The sequence below is a fragment of the Adiantum capillus-veneris genome, chromosome 17, assembly GCF_014529385.1.
Source record: "Adiantum capillus-veneris isolate H3 chromosome 17, ASM1452938v2, whole genome shotgun sequence".
Taxonomy (NCBI): Eukaryota; Viridiplantae; Streptophyta; class Polypodiopsida; order Polypodiales; family Pteridaceae; genus Adiantum; species Adiantum capillus-veneris.
Window position 1 is genome coordinate 23820737 of NC_140947.1, and position 13966 is coordinate 23834702.

Sequence of the window (13966 nt, forward strand, 5' to 3'; positions counted from 1 at the left end):
TTACTTCTTTGTTACAGATCATAGCCTCTTTTCCTTCACCTTCTCCTGACTCTTTGTTATCCTTTACATGTTTTTCTCACACATTTCTACAATTTCTGTCATCCTGGAGTGTTGCATTGCCCGGTCATCCAAGGGTTATATACAGTTTGGGTTGAGTTCACGAGGCTACCAAGTTGGTTGTTGGATAATATTAAGATGCTGGCAAGTCAACTAGGCAGCCCTTTGTTTGTTCCTAACAAAAGACAACTTGGTAGGGACTCCAATCAGGTGTACATAGACTGGAACGTTGCTAAGACACCACCTAAGAGCATGATCATCAATGTTGGAGCAGAGCTGGTCACGGTTCCACTTAACTTCGAGACATACTTTGGGGTATGGTTTGAGTGCAGCAAATTTGGGCACTTCGCCATGGATTGCCCTAGGAAAGTTAAAGGGAATAGTATAGATTCTTCAAGAACCTCTCTCTTTTCTCTATGTAACTAACCACAACCTTATGCGATGGTTTTAATCATAAATGCATATGAACAAACATCATGCCCAAGTGATATTAATGATATGGCTTGTCCCTTACAATGCAAACATGTCGTCAGCTAAAACATAGGAGCCTTCAAACAAAGGAAATAGTTAAAACTTTTGTTAGAAAAGTATATTTATCTTTTAATGGATCCTCACTTACGTAAATCCAACATGGTGATCTATGTGGTGTTTCACCAAGATTAGGTTGTACATGTGCTCATCTTACATAAAGATTTTCTTAAGATTTTTAACATTTTTAAATCCTCGAGAAACTATAGGTAAGCATTGCGTGTGGATGTTACAAAGCATTGCGTTTGGATGTTACAAAGGAAAATATCTTTCATGACCATTTTGACACCAAATTCTACACAAAATTGTACCATTTCAAAGGCGTTCTCTTATTGTTGTTTTAATGACGGGTACTACAATTTATAGTCACATAACAATTGTTGCATCTAAACCAAATTAAAGACACAATCATTGAGAAATTTAAATAGACAACCTTAAAATCCATGCTAGGGTTGGCCTTGTCACAGTCTATTACCACACCACTAGACATCAACTAGAAACATGATACTTCAACCTTAAATCTAATTAATATGGAGGTAATTTCAATAGCGAATCAAGTTTTTGTAGCTTTACTCATTAGCAAAGAATGATCTATGCAAGGATTGGATATGCAACAAGGGAACGGGCTAAATGCAATGGTGGGAAGCATGTGAGATGGTTTAAATCTTTTCTAATGGCTATTGGGCAAATGGGAGTCTTGGCCGCCCTTTTCAAGCTTAAAACTTAGCCCATTACATGAGATTTGCCAATTTTGGGCAAATGGACGCTTTTTAAAGTAATTTTCTTGGTAAATAGAAGTTCAGCCCCCATTTGGTCAGCATAGAAAATACTCAATTCTATTGAAGGTCCTTGGTCCAACCTATGGTAAGAGGGCTCCCCCACAAGAAGTTTTGGACAAATTCTCACAATGATTCTGACATTGTGACTTACGTCAACATCATGAGCTTCTGTGAGGGAGGCACCGCATACCTAGCTAGGTACGATTGGGGGCATGGGACCTTTACTTTTGACCTTCTATAACAAGTATTGCTTTTGGCTCCAAGCTTGAGATTTGAAAATGCTACCGGTTGGGTATGCCTTCTTGCAGGTTGGGTATGCCTCCTTTACCATCATAAGAGTGCCCCCCTACTTTAGAAGGCCCTCTAATTTAGAGGGTCTATGGGGAAGCCCTCCAAGCCTTGTGTAGTTTTGCTCCTTGTCTACGTTGGTTATGATGTTAAGCTCAAAACCACAAGTATCAGAAGACAATAATTCCCACATTGTGACTTACCTCAACATCCAGGGAACCTCCGGCCCGGTGGGACGGCCAGCGGTCCCCTACCCCCAATCGTACCTAGCTAGGTATGCGGTGCCTCTTGAGCTGAAGCTCATGATGTTGTGCATTGTATGAAAAACATTGCATGACAAAATTTCTAAATCTTCTTGTGATTTATGAGGCCAAATTTGTAAGATTGAAACTTAACTATCCCCCAAAAGAAAAAAAAACGTTTACACAAAGCATAGTGACACTATGGAATAAGCTCAAAAGCAAGAGCATAATAGCTCAAACTGTTAAAGATTGGATCTTATGATATCACCCAAAAACCTTTACACCAAGCATTATACTGTAGCAAAGCAAACTCCCAATCGCACTCCTCCTTTTGCTAATTAAGGTGCTAAGTACTATAGTGGTGATCAAGGAGGGGGATTGCCCATTTTACATTTACTGTATCGAATACTATTATGGTTATGGCTTCCCAAATATAATTAGGAGGGAAGGAGCTTAGCTTCGCAGCCGATCCGGCTGCTGCGCCAGCATGGACCACATCACATGCACGTCCTCGTATTTGCATGATTGAACCTGGTGATACAGCTGCTTCGCGCCCATTAGACTTCTGCTTTCACCTGCACATCCTGCACACCACGCCGCCAGCGTCACAGAGAGAGAGAGAGAGAGAGAGAGAGAGAGAGAGAGAGAGAGAGAGATGATCGATGTTGCGGCCGATCTAGAAGCAGACATGCATGTGTGTATATATTGTGCGAGAGAGAGAGAGAGAGAGAGAGAGAGAGAGAGAGAGTATTTACCGCGTCGCTCGCCTCTGAGGCGGCCGATCGAGATGCTCCAGATCCGCAGCAATGGGGAGACAAGGCGGCGCAGCCACGCCATGGAAGCCAAGCACCTGCAGCGAAGTGGTCTGCGCGCGCGCCGCCTGTGTGTGCGAGAGAGAGAGAGAGAGAGAGAGAGAGAGAGAGTGTGGGCGTGTGCATATGCGAGAGAAAGCCCTGACTCCTGAGCCGTGCTCCCCGCGAAGAAAGATCAGTGTTTTGATGGGCGTGGAACCAAAGCCATGAGCCCCGGAAAGTGACAACCGCCGGCCCTGACATGACTGCCCGGCACGTGGCCGTGTCCTATTTGTTAAAACCGCATTTTGCCTACGTTTCACCTTGCAGATTGGCCACGTATGCACGTATTGCCCACCATCTCGTGGGCCTAGAATGTGGACTTGTCCTAACGGTGTCTCGTCCTCGTCCACTGAGATTTTCAACGGAGTCTTAGTCATGGGCCATAATTATTCTCCTTTTCTCTATGCTCACCTTATCAAACAATGCATGGCACTCTCCATTCCATTTGCCCCAAGAACTCTTCCCCATCCGCCTGCTAGAAGTGCCTGCTACCTATGGAGGGATTGTTATGTACCGCCCCATATCGACTATCGAGTCTCTGAAGCATTGCTGTGTAGATAAAGGTGGAAAATTGGTAGCTTTGTCGGGGATGTTTCTATCCACCTTGAGACTTAAGATGAGCCTCTCTATTATAAATTTTTGTTGTTTGTTTGGCGGTTCTTGTTGCTAGGTGCAAAATGAACTAAGTGACTTTATGTGTTGGACATTGGCAAAATTGATTGCATGTGGGGAGATGTCCTCTATTTCATCCAATTAGTGAGATGTGACTAGCTCAACCAAAAGGAAGAGGGCTCACATGAAATTTTCAATTTCAAGAGAAACCTATGAGCTAGAGATGACTGCAACTTGATGAAATGAAAGTGAGTGGCTCTCAATAGCCAAATTTTTACTTGAAAGCTCTCAAAAAATTGTCTGCACTAGCTCGATTGAAAACATTTTCACTTCAGACCAAGCTATGAGCTAGCATGTATACAATTTTTAATCCAAAGACTTGGAATGACTCTAATTAGCCAAATTTTGCAATATTTTGCAATGATGACCCCTTCTTGGATCAATGAATTCACACTCATGCCACATCCCTTCAAAACAAAACTCTACTTTTAGGCATTTGGAATTTCAACACTAGTAAAAATGCACTATCAACCACAAGCTCGAAATTTTACTCCCATGATCATTCAAGAAGACCAAATTTTAGTGCGATGTAGGAGTTTTACATTAATATCAAGCACTAAAATGAAACAAGCAGTACCAAGCCCTTTTAATGCACGCTCTCAACCAAGCATCAATTTACTGTCAATGTACGTAGCTCAAGATGGAGCCACGCAATGAAGAAGAATTTTTTATTTTGGCAATGAGCCTTTGCAAGCAAGCCAAGCACTAGACGAATGCATGGGCCAAATAATCACAATGAACGCAATTAGTACCCACGTTCTTGCTTTCATATGGCATTTATAGCAATGAAAAAGAGAGTGTAAGTAAAATGCTAGCTCCCTCGGTTGGCTAATTGATTCTCGATCACCATAGATCAAAAACCCTTAAAAAATGTCAAGAATCATCACAAGCCCCACAATTTAGTGCAACATTTGCAAATGACTTCAATGAAAATATGTTCGTGCTCCCTTCTAGTATCCTTTTACATATGAAGCAAAAGAGAGAGAGAGAAAGGGAGAGAGAATTATATTGATCACTAAATCCTTTTAAATCCGTTTAAAGTCGCATTTTTCTTCAGTCCTAAAAAGAGACCTATCAACACAAGAACTGATCAATCACCATTTTTTTGTTAATTTCCTAGTCCCCTTACTCGCCTTCTGATTTCTCGATTGGCTCAACAGGGCCTTTGTTTTTTCAAGAATTTTTGGGTCACGTTGGGTGGGAACTCTCTTTAATGTCAAAAGTGCTAAGCTTAAAATTTGAGTTCTTTTTTTGTTTTTTTGCTTTTTTTGCTGGCGACAGGCTGTGGAGGAGACAGTGTGGGAGGAAATGGTGGGTGCGTGTGTGAGTTCTGAGGGAAGACAGGATGCACCCTCGAGGGCTCTGCGTGGCTTCAGTGAGCAGGAGCCTAAATGAGCGCGCTGCGGCTGCCCGAGCAGGAGGGTGATGCGGCCAACATCAGTGCTATGGCAACGGTGTGAAGCCAGGCAAGCAGGGTAGGTGACCTCAATGTCGTCGTGGATGAGATCAGCAAGTCAAGAGCAGGGAGTGTGTATGTGTTGCGAGCGCCAATCCAGGCGAGCATGTCGTTAGCGTGTGTGTGTGTTTATGACAAGAGGACAGGAAGAGGCTGGGACAAGCGTGGGTAGTAAGGCCTGGCTGGCCAGTGTGAGCCTGAGGTTGAGGTGTGGGACTAGAGCAGCGAAAAGAGTGGCATAGAGCGAGTGTGTGCGTGTTCACTGTGTGGGGACTGGCACGTGTGTGTGTGAGTCTTGGTGTGATGTGGCCAGCAAAGTAGATCCGTAACAACGTTGATCTGTATGTGTTGTGTTGCACCAAGCCAGTCAAGTGGCGAGTAATGTGTGAAAGTAGAGGCAAAGGGGTGTGTGTGTGTGTGTGTGTGTGTGTGTGTGTGAGTTTATCAATCCGGTAGACATGCAGCTAGGGCCAGCGGCCTACGATCGAGAGGATAGGAGGGTAAGCGGCCATGGTGAGCCAACCTGGCAGGCCGCATGAAGTGGGCACATATGTAGCATCGGGGGCCCAAGGCGCTACAGAGCACGACAAATATATGGCATGCGCCAAGCTAGGGAGAGAAAATGGCCGAGTTTGGTGATTTTTCTTTTTTTCTTTTTCTTAAATTGGGTGTGTCTGTGCGCCATCTACTTGCAAGCTGTGTGAATAAAGCCATTCTCCGTTGGGGTTTGTTCGCATGGATAAGAGCATGTAAGGCCATTTGAGAGAGAAGTGAGATCAAGCCTCAAATTGTGGTGTCATTTACTATAAAAGTTTAAAACTTTTCACAACAACAATATTCATACATGCAACTGGAGTCACACATATTAAAAAAAACGTGAATGACCATATTCGCTTAAATAAAATTGAAATGATTCACATTCAATTAGATGCTCTTTGTGATGAAAAATCCATTTATTAGACTCTTTTGGCATCTAAACCCCCTCATTGATAATTTGTTGAGCATACATATTGAAATGAAACAAACGCGAGCACAGAATGTTGATTTTCAATTGAAAATTAGCTTCATTTTTATGAGATTTTGGCACACACTTAATTAGAAAAATGCCTCAATATATGCAAATTTTTATGGCAAATTCATCGAGTGGACACAACCTCATGGATACACATCCGTATTGGCTCAATTTTCAATATGACATTGTTACAACTTAAACCCAATTGGACTTATACTCTTTGATCGGACAAGGTATGCATGCACCATTGATGCCCATATTTATTTACCCCTCTCATTAGGTAGTAATCATTTAAATTATGGTATTTGCACATGCAAAATCATTGAAATTTTCACTTTTATCAATCAAATTGGCACAATGATTACAAAGGTAATGCACATAAATCACCTTCAATTGAGTACCAATTGAATCATCCCAAGTCAATCAATTACATACACATTATCTTTTTAGGTCTATTAATCATCATAATTGATAATTGCTACCAATTATTCATCCTTAATTTGAATATCCAATGCCATTGAGTAGGCACACACATTAGTGCATTTTTTTCATGTTCATCAAATTGATTCATCATTAGCATGAAAATACACTAAAATCTACACAATTAAGTACCAATTGTGTGATCTATCTCAATCATCACGCCACTTTTGCAACACACACATCAACTATTTGGCCAAATTAATCATCATAATTGGTAAAAAATACCCATTATTCATTCAAGCACTGGATTGCACATGCCATAGAGTAGGCACACACACCCAAATTTAGGCCAAAAATTTATGCAAAAAATACATAATTCCACATTGCAATGCACAAATTGCAAACTTAATCAAGCATAAGTGAGCGCATGCATGCTCAATTTCTAAAAAAATAGCATCATTTTGACACAATCAAGCAATGCACACACTCAAAAATTAAGCACAAAAATTCAAATTTGGCTCAATTGCCAATGCATTTAGGCTTACACCTAATGATTGAACATACTTTTCATGAACATTTCACAACAAAAACCATTTAGGTGTCCCAATTGACCATCAATCATTAAAAATCAAGTGGTCATGGATGGGCACACACACTCAATTTTTGCCCAATTTTTTGCCATTTAGGCTTATCCAATGTTTTAATTAGCCTCACATACTCATCATTTACATGATTGCATACTCATCTATCATCAATTCCATCACGTTATATGCATACACACACTAAAAATTAGGTGCACACACACTTGAAATTTTTGACAGTTTTTTCCCTCTTTGGTGTATGCACACACACAATGATTTTTATGCACACACATGCTTGATGAGAATTAAGCATTATTTGGATACACACAAAGTTCATTAGTCACAATTTGACTATCAATTTCATTCCAAGTGTATCAAATTAGGTGCAAAGTGTAGGTCAATTTGTGTCACACACCTAATTTTAGAAAATAATTAGCAACATTGAACCTCATTAATCAATCAAAAATTGACATAACAAGTGAGTGCACTTACATCATAATTACACTTTCCATGCGAAGTCGCATCATTGCACACACAAGTTTGTGCACCATCAAATTGGCTTCCAAAATTGACCATTTGTAGATCAAAATCAAACACTCAAATCATCAAATTAGGCATAAATTAACACCATTAACTTGATTAGAGTGATGATTCCTCCTCTTACAAGGGGATTTCACATACTTTACACTTCAAATGTTAGTGATTAGGTTAGCAAGCTTAGTCAAAATTAGTAAAAATTAGCATGGAAAGAAGCGAATTAGCAAGGGTTAGCATGAAATTATTAAAATTGGGGGTGGATTAGTGGTTTGGGGTATTCATAACTCAACATTAACATCAATTTCTTGCACAACGTCATCAAATTAAACCAAAAAATGAGTTACACACACTCAAAAACCAACAAAATTAGTAGTGAAATTACTCTATTCTACACATCTTAAACTCACTAGCTAAGGTTATCGATCCCCGACAACAGTGCCAAATGTAGGGAGACGTTGTAGCACGACCTAATCGCAACCCACAAAATTGTCAAATCGTGGATCGGTAACCCGGCTAGGGCATGGAAGCACGAGCCTAAGATGTATAGACATAGAGATTCAAGGGATCCTTCTACTCATCATAGAGAGAAGCCATGGAAAGGGCTTCCTCTAATCAACAACACATTCCTACTTACTAATCACTTGCACACAATCATGTGGCTGAAATTAACCTCTCACATCAATCACTCTACTCACAACTCTTAATCACACAACTACACAAGCATGAAATTAACATACCTACTCTGCATTGATGTGTCCATTCCGGCACAACCCCTCAATGCGACTACGTATGCACACACACTAACCGCACCTTGTAGAGAGAGATGAAAAGAAGGAAGGCGTAGCCCTCACACACCATGGCCAATGGTGTGGATAGAATAGATTAACTCAAAAAAGGGATTAGGAGATCTACCATCACACTAATACAATTTCACTCCACATAATGAAACAAAGAAGACTTATAAGAAAGAAAGTGTAATTGATTATTAGAAATCAAGAGCTACATGGGCATGGAAAGCCCATGAGCATCATGACCATCCACTCTACAAAGAGGAGAACTCATCCAAGAATGACTTCTCATTAAGCATAGGGCTATTTTATAGCTTTGGGCCTCAAACCCTTCAACTATGGGATAAAGTTGAGCTCTCTATCCTAAACTCACACAACTTTGGAACTTCTAAATGAGCCCAAGCCCTATACAATGAAAAGGAAATAATGTGCACTATAGCACATCCACAGCTTGGTGTATAATTGGTGTAGCCCGTTTTAGCCGCTGCTAACAAATCCCTAAATTCCTCCGAAGATGTGGCTCCACAAAGAAGGCGGACTAAACGATCGCCAACTCCTCCGAAGAGGAAATGTTTAACCCATAGTCCTTCTCCTCGTCACTTCAAAAATGAAGAGAGGAAACAAAGGAAGAAAAGGGCAAGAAAGAGGTCACCCTCTTCTCCTTCTTCTTCACCTTCCTCCTCTTTTGACAAAGCAATAGTTATTCTCCTAGAGAATACAAGAGGGGAGGACATCGCAAATCTTACCCTGCATGGCAAAGGTCACAAAATCTAAACAAGTTTAAAGAGGGAGGAAAGAGTATCTCTTTTCTCACCTATGATGGCACCTTTGGTGCTACTAACAAAGTATTGGCCTTCATCTAACAATTTGATACGGCCTTTGGAGACGATGGCTTCACGGAGTCCTCCAAGCTACAACATGTAGCTATGCACTTCCAAAAATTGCCTCGTCAATGGTAGGCTAGCCGTTGTGGCAACGGCGAAGCCTCAAAGACATGGAAAACTCTACGAGTTTGCATCATGAAGAAATTTCTTGCAAGTGATGCAAAGGACAAAGTGCTTACCAAACCCTGAAGTTTAAAGCTTCTCTCACATGAGTCTGTCCACAAATATGTGGATAAGTTTTTGGATTTACATCTCAAGGCTACTATCTTTCAAAAGATAGACTTTGCCGAGCAAAAGCAAAAAAATTTTGCGGGATTACCCAAAGAGATGGCCGAGTATGTCAACTCTCAACGGCCTGGTTCTATCACCAAATTAATCCCCCACACCATGGTTGCTTCGCGCATCAATTTCCAACAAGGGGCTAGACGGAATATCAAGCTCATGGAAAATAAAGACAAAAGTGATGCCAAGGGGAAAACCAATGCCCAAAATTCTTACCAAGGCTATTCTAACAACAACAACAATCGATCCAAGGAGAAGGGAGTTTACAAAGGTAAATATAAACTCTCTCCTAAAGAGCTAGAAGCTTTTAGTAAGGACCACAAATGTTTGAAGTATGGGGAGCAAGGCCATGGTTATCATCCTTGCCCCAAGAGAATCGCCCGCAATGAGACTCCTAGAGCCTCTATGTTTGAAGCTCCAAAAGAGGATGCTCATTGCCAAGGATTTCTCATTTCCTATGCTTGAGGAAAGATGCAAGAGCATGATGCCTTTATTTGTTGACCCTGGTTCAACTCACAACTTCATATCCACGGAGTTGACCACCAAGTTAGGCATACAAGCCACGAGATGGGAGATGCATTGAACGCCAATGGAGCTATCAAGGGACAAGACATCTTAGTTACTTTCTTAATTAGAAAATTAAGGCTTCATGTCCAAAGCTATGTGGACAAAAAGGATTTCCTATCTCCCTCTCAAACATGAGAATGTTATCGTTGGGACACCATGGTTTAACCGCATGGCTTCTAACATGAATTTCCTTGAAAGAAGAATCTACTTCACCTACAAGGAAAAGAGCATGTACATAGATGCTAATGAGTCGGGGAACACCATATCCTTGCAAGGGAATCAAGAGGAATTATAGTTGTCTAATTTCCTAAATGGATCCCAAGTTGTTTTCATTGATGTCATCCCTAGTGAGCTACCTCTAAAATGAGGGATGATGACCATGCAATTGAGCTCCTACTAGGAAGCTCACTGCCTAACAAGCCTCCTTATGGGTGAAAGCATGTATAGGTGGCCTGGAAAGTAATGTCATTCCTTTTTTGTGCTTAAAAGTGGGTGTTTTAAAAGTGCTTCAAATCTCAAAAAGAATATCACGCTCCTAAGGTACGTAAATTAAGTCTCCTAACGTACCACAATTAATGAGACTAAATGTAAGTTACTACTGAACACTGGATTATTGTCCGCCTCTTCTTTCCCGCTACAACCTGTCTGAGCTTTCTCTCTGCTTTGAGTTTTCTTTGTCTCCGAGATCTCTCTTGGAGCTCTATCTAGCTCCTCTGTCTCTCTCTCACAGAGCTCTTGCTGAGCTTTCTGTATCGCTCACCCCCCTCTCTCTCTCTCTTTCTCTCTCTAAGCATGGATACTCTTGTGTATGAGCTCGCGCTCATCTCTCTCTCTCTCTCACCACTCTTTCTCTCTCTCTCACGAACTCTATCTCTATAGGTTCCTCTTCTACTTGATGATTCTTGAGGTATGTAAACACTTATTATGCTTTGTTAGTATCTTGCTAATTAGTGCAAGAAGTGCCATGTATTAATTAAAACTATAGAGTGTAGTTATAATTTGTATTGTATTTCTTGTAGAGCAATCCTTTGAAAGTACTGCAACAATGGAGCACAATGAAGAACTGTCTATCAGCTCATCGTCATTGAGTAGAGAAGATCAACTTCAGCGCAAAAAATTAATGAGGGAATATTGGGCTGCTCAGAAACGAAAGCAACGTAAGGCAACGGTCAACTTTGTGACGGAAAGCAATACGGGGAGATGGATGAAAGAAAGAAACGAAGGATATGTCAATCTATGGTACAACACTTTGATACATTAACCGTGGGAATGGATGCAAGTGGTAGGAAGGAAATCTTTGATAAACTTCTTCAACATCCTTGCTTCCTTACTATGCAGAGTAAATCCAAAGAGTTGGAAGCAACACTTTGAATCATGTGAAGGTCCCAAGATCTTCCGACGAGTTTTTTGTGAAGAAATCAGCAATGTTGATGTTGGTTAATGGTGGAAGCACGGAGAAAAACACTGACATGAGCATACCGCAAGCTGCCAAGCTTATGGGGATCCACAAAAGAAACTTATATTCAGCCAAACATCACTTAATAGTGTCAAGTGAATCCGATGGTTCGTTCCCTGCATCTGCGTGTCATAGAGATGATGCACGGAGAACTCACATCACTCAAACTGTTAAAGACATAGTCTTTCAATTTTGGATGGATGAGACGAGGGTGTCCCCCAACAAGAAAGATGTTTGCAGTAAGAGACTAGCTAGATGTTCATATGTAAAGCATCCAATCCACCTTCTTGAGGAGCCTCAGGTAATTGATATATTTTTTTAGCACTTTTTATTGGTGCTACAACTCATATTTCTGCTACAACATTATGTTTCTATACCACTTTTTATTGGTGCTACAACTCATTACTGCCACAACATTATGTTTCTATACTTCTTTTTATTAGTGCTACAGCTTGTTTTGGTGTTTTTCACCACTTTCTAGTGGTGCTGCAACACTTAAAAGTGGTGAAACATTACTATACTGGTCTCTAATTGTATCTGAACCACTTCTAAAATTTGATCAATAGTTCTAAATGTTTTTGAAGCACTTTTACTTGTGTTTCCACACCACTTTTTAGTGTGTTTGAACCAGTTTTTAATGTTTTGCAGTAGGTTTTAATGTTTAAGAAACAATTTTTACTAGAAATGCACCAACGCTTCACCGTAAACCCTACAAAGTGGTGTTCACCCACTAAAAAGTGGTGTTTACCCAATGCTAATAGAGGTGTTTTACAAACTCGTAGGGGTGTTATAGGTGCAAACGTTTTTGGTGGTGCAGCTCACTTTTTCCAAGTGATGTAGCAGCTTTTAGTCATGGTGCAATAGTTATAGTAGTGCTATAGACTTTTTACTGCTGCTGCACGAATGGTTCCCACCACCTTATGATGGTAACCAAAACCATATTAGTGGAGTTTGAACACATTTTGTTAGTAAACACTTACAAGTGCTGTCACACCACAATGAAGCGGTGCACACAACACTTACACGTATAAAAACCACTTTCACGTGGTGTCTGACCGCATTCAAGTGGTGAGAAGCCACTTTCATGTGCTAAGTCACTACGTCAGTCCATCACTCCATGCAAGTGGTGAGGCACCACTCCCAAGTGGTGTGACACCACTTTCAAGTAGTAACTAAAACCTTGTCACTGCAATCAAGCGGAAATTTCCCGCTTTCAACTGCTAGAAACCGCATTCAAGTGACCAGAAAACGCGTTAAAGTGGTGACTGCCCACTTTGAACTAGTTTCTCACCACTCTCAAGTGGTCATCAAGTGGTGAGACACCACTTTCACGTGCAAAGTCACTACGTTAGTCATCACTCCATGCAAGTGGTGAGACACCACTCCCAAGTGGTGAGACACCACTTTCAAGTGGCCAAACACTGCATTCCAATGACCAGAATCCGCGTTCAAGTGGTGACTGCCCACTTTGAACTAGTTGCTCACCATTCTCAAGTGGTCATCAAGTGGTGAGATACCACTTTCAAGTGGTAGCTTAAACCTTGTCACTGCAATCAAGCGGCAAGCTGCTGCTTTCAAGTGTCCAGACACCGCATTCAAGTGACCAGAATCAGCGTTCAAGTGGTGACTGCCCACTTTGAAGTAGTTGCTCACTAATTTCAAGTGGTCCTCAAGTGGTGAGACACCACTTTCATGTGCTAAGTCACTACGTCAGTCATCACTCCATGCAAGTGATGAGGAACCACTCCCAAGTGGCGAGACACCACTTTCAAGTGGTAGCTAAAACCTTGTCAGTGCAATCAAGCGGCAAGTTCTCGCTTTCAAGTGGCCAGAAACCGCATTCAAGTGACTAGAATCCGCGTTCAAGTGGTGATTGCCCACTTTGAGCTAGTTGCTCACCACTCTCAAGTGGTCATCAAGCACTTTTCACAAGAGCTCCTCCACTTCCAAATTGTGTTGGACCACTATCTAGTTCTAATGCTGGTCTGTCACCTAGTATTTTGTCCCTCCTAGCTACTTTTTAAGTGCTAGATTTTAATTGGTGACTGGCCACTTTGAACTAGTCGCTCACCACTCTAAAGTGGTCATCAAACACTTTTCACAAGAGCTCCTCCACTTTCAAGTTGTGTTGGACTACTATCTAGTGCTAATGCTGGTTTGTCGCCTAGTATTTTGTCCCTCCCAGCTACTTTTTAAGTGCTAATTCTGAACTTCCCCAGAACCTTCACACCACTATTAAATTGTCCTCACACAACATCTTAATATTCTACCTTTTTGTATGGTTACTAGTTTCTACACTAATTTGTATTTGTGGTGCATTATTTTCACAGGTAAAACAATACTACTGAATGTATCATTACTAGTTTTTAGTGGTGCACACCAGTTTTTAGTGATATAGAATCACTTTTTAATGTTTTGAAACAATTTAACCAGTTTTGAATGCTAAGTTTATTTTTCACATTTGTATACATGTATATTGCAAATGGAGCTTTATTTAAGATTCAAGACAAAGTATGCAGATATTCAGATTTCGCAACGTTGCTTCGAGTCTATGAAACCCTTC

General features: G+C 41.0%; 1 protein-coding gene across 1 annotated transcript; it reads right to left on the reverse strand.

Annotated features, from left to right (window-relative positions):
• Window positions 1-2101: 2101 nt before the first annotated feature.
• LOC147436924 (uncharacterized) lies at window positions 2102-2874 on the reverse strand. The gene is made up of 2 exons (XM_086485802.1): window positions 2650-2874; window positions 2102-2478 (listed from the first exon to the last, which is right to left on the reverse strand). Exons 1-2 carry the CDS (start codon window positions 2729-2731, stop codon window positions 2348-2350), a joined length of 213 nt encoding a protein of 70 aa, XP_086341928.1. The 5' UTR covers window positions 2732-2874; the 3' UTR covers window positions 2102-2347.
• Between the last annotated feature and the right edge of the window lie 11092 nt (window positions 2875-13966).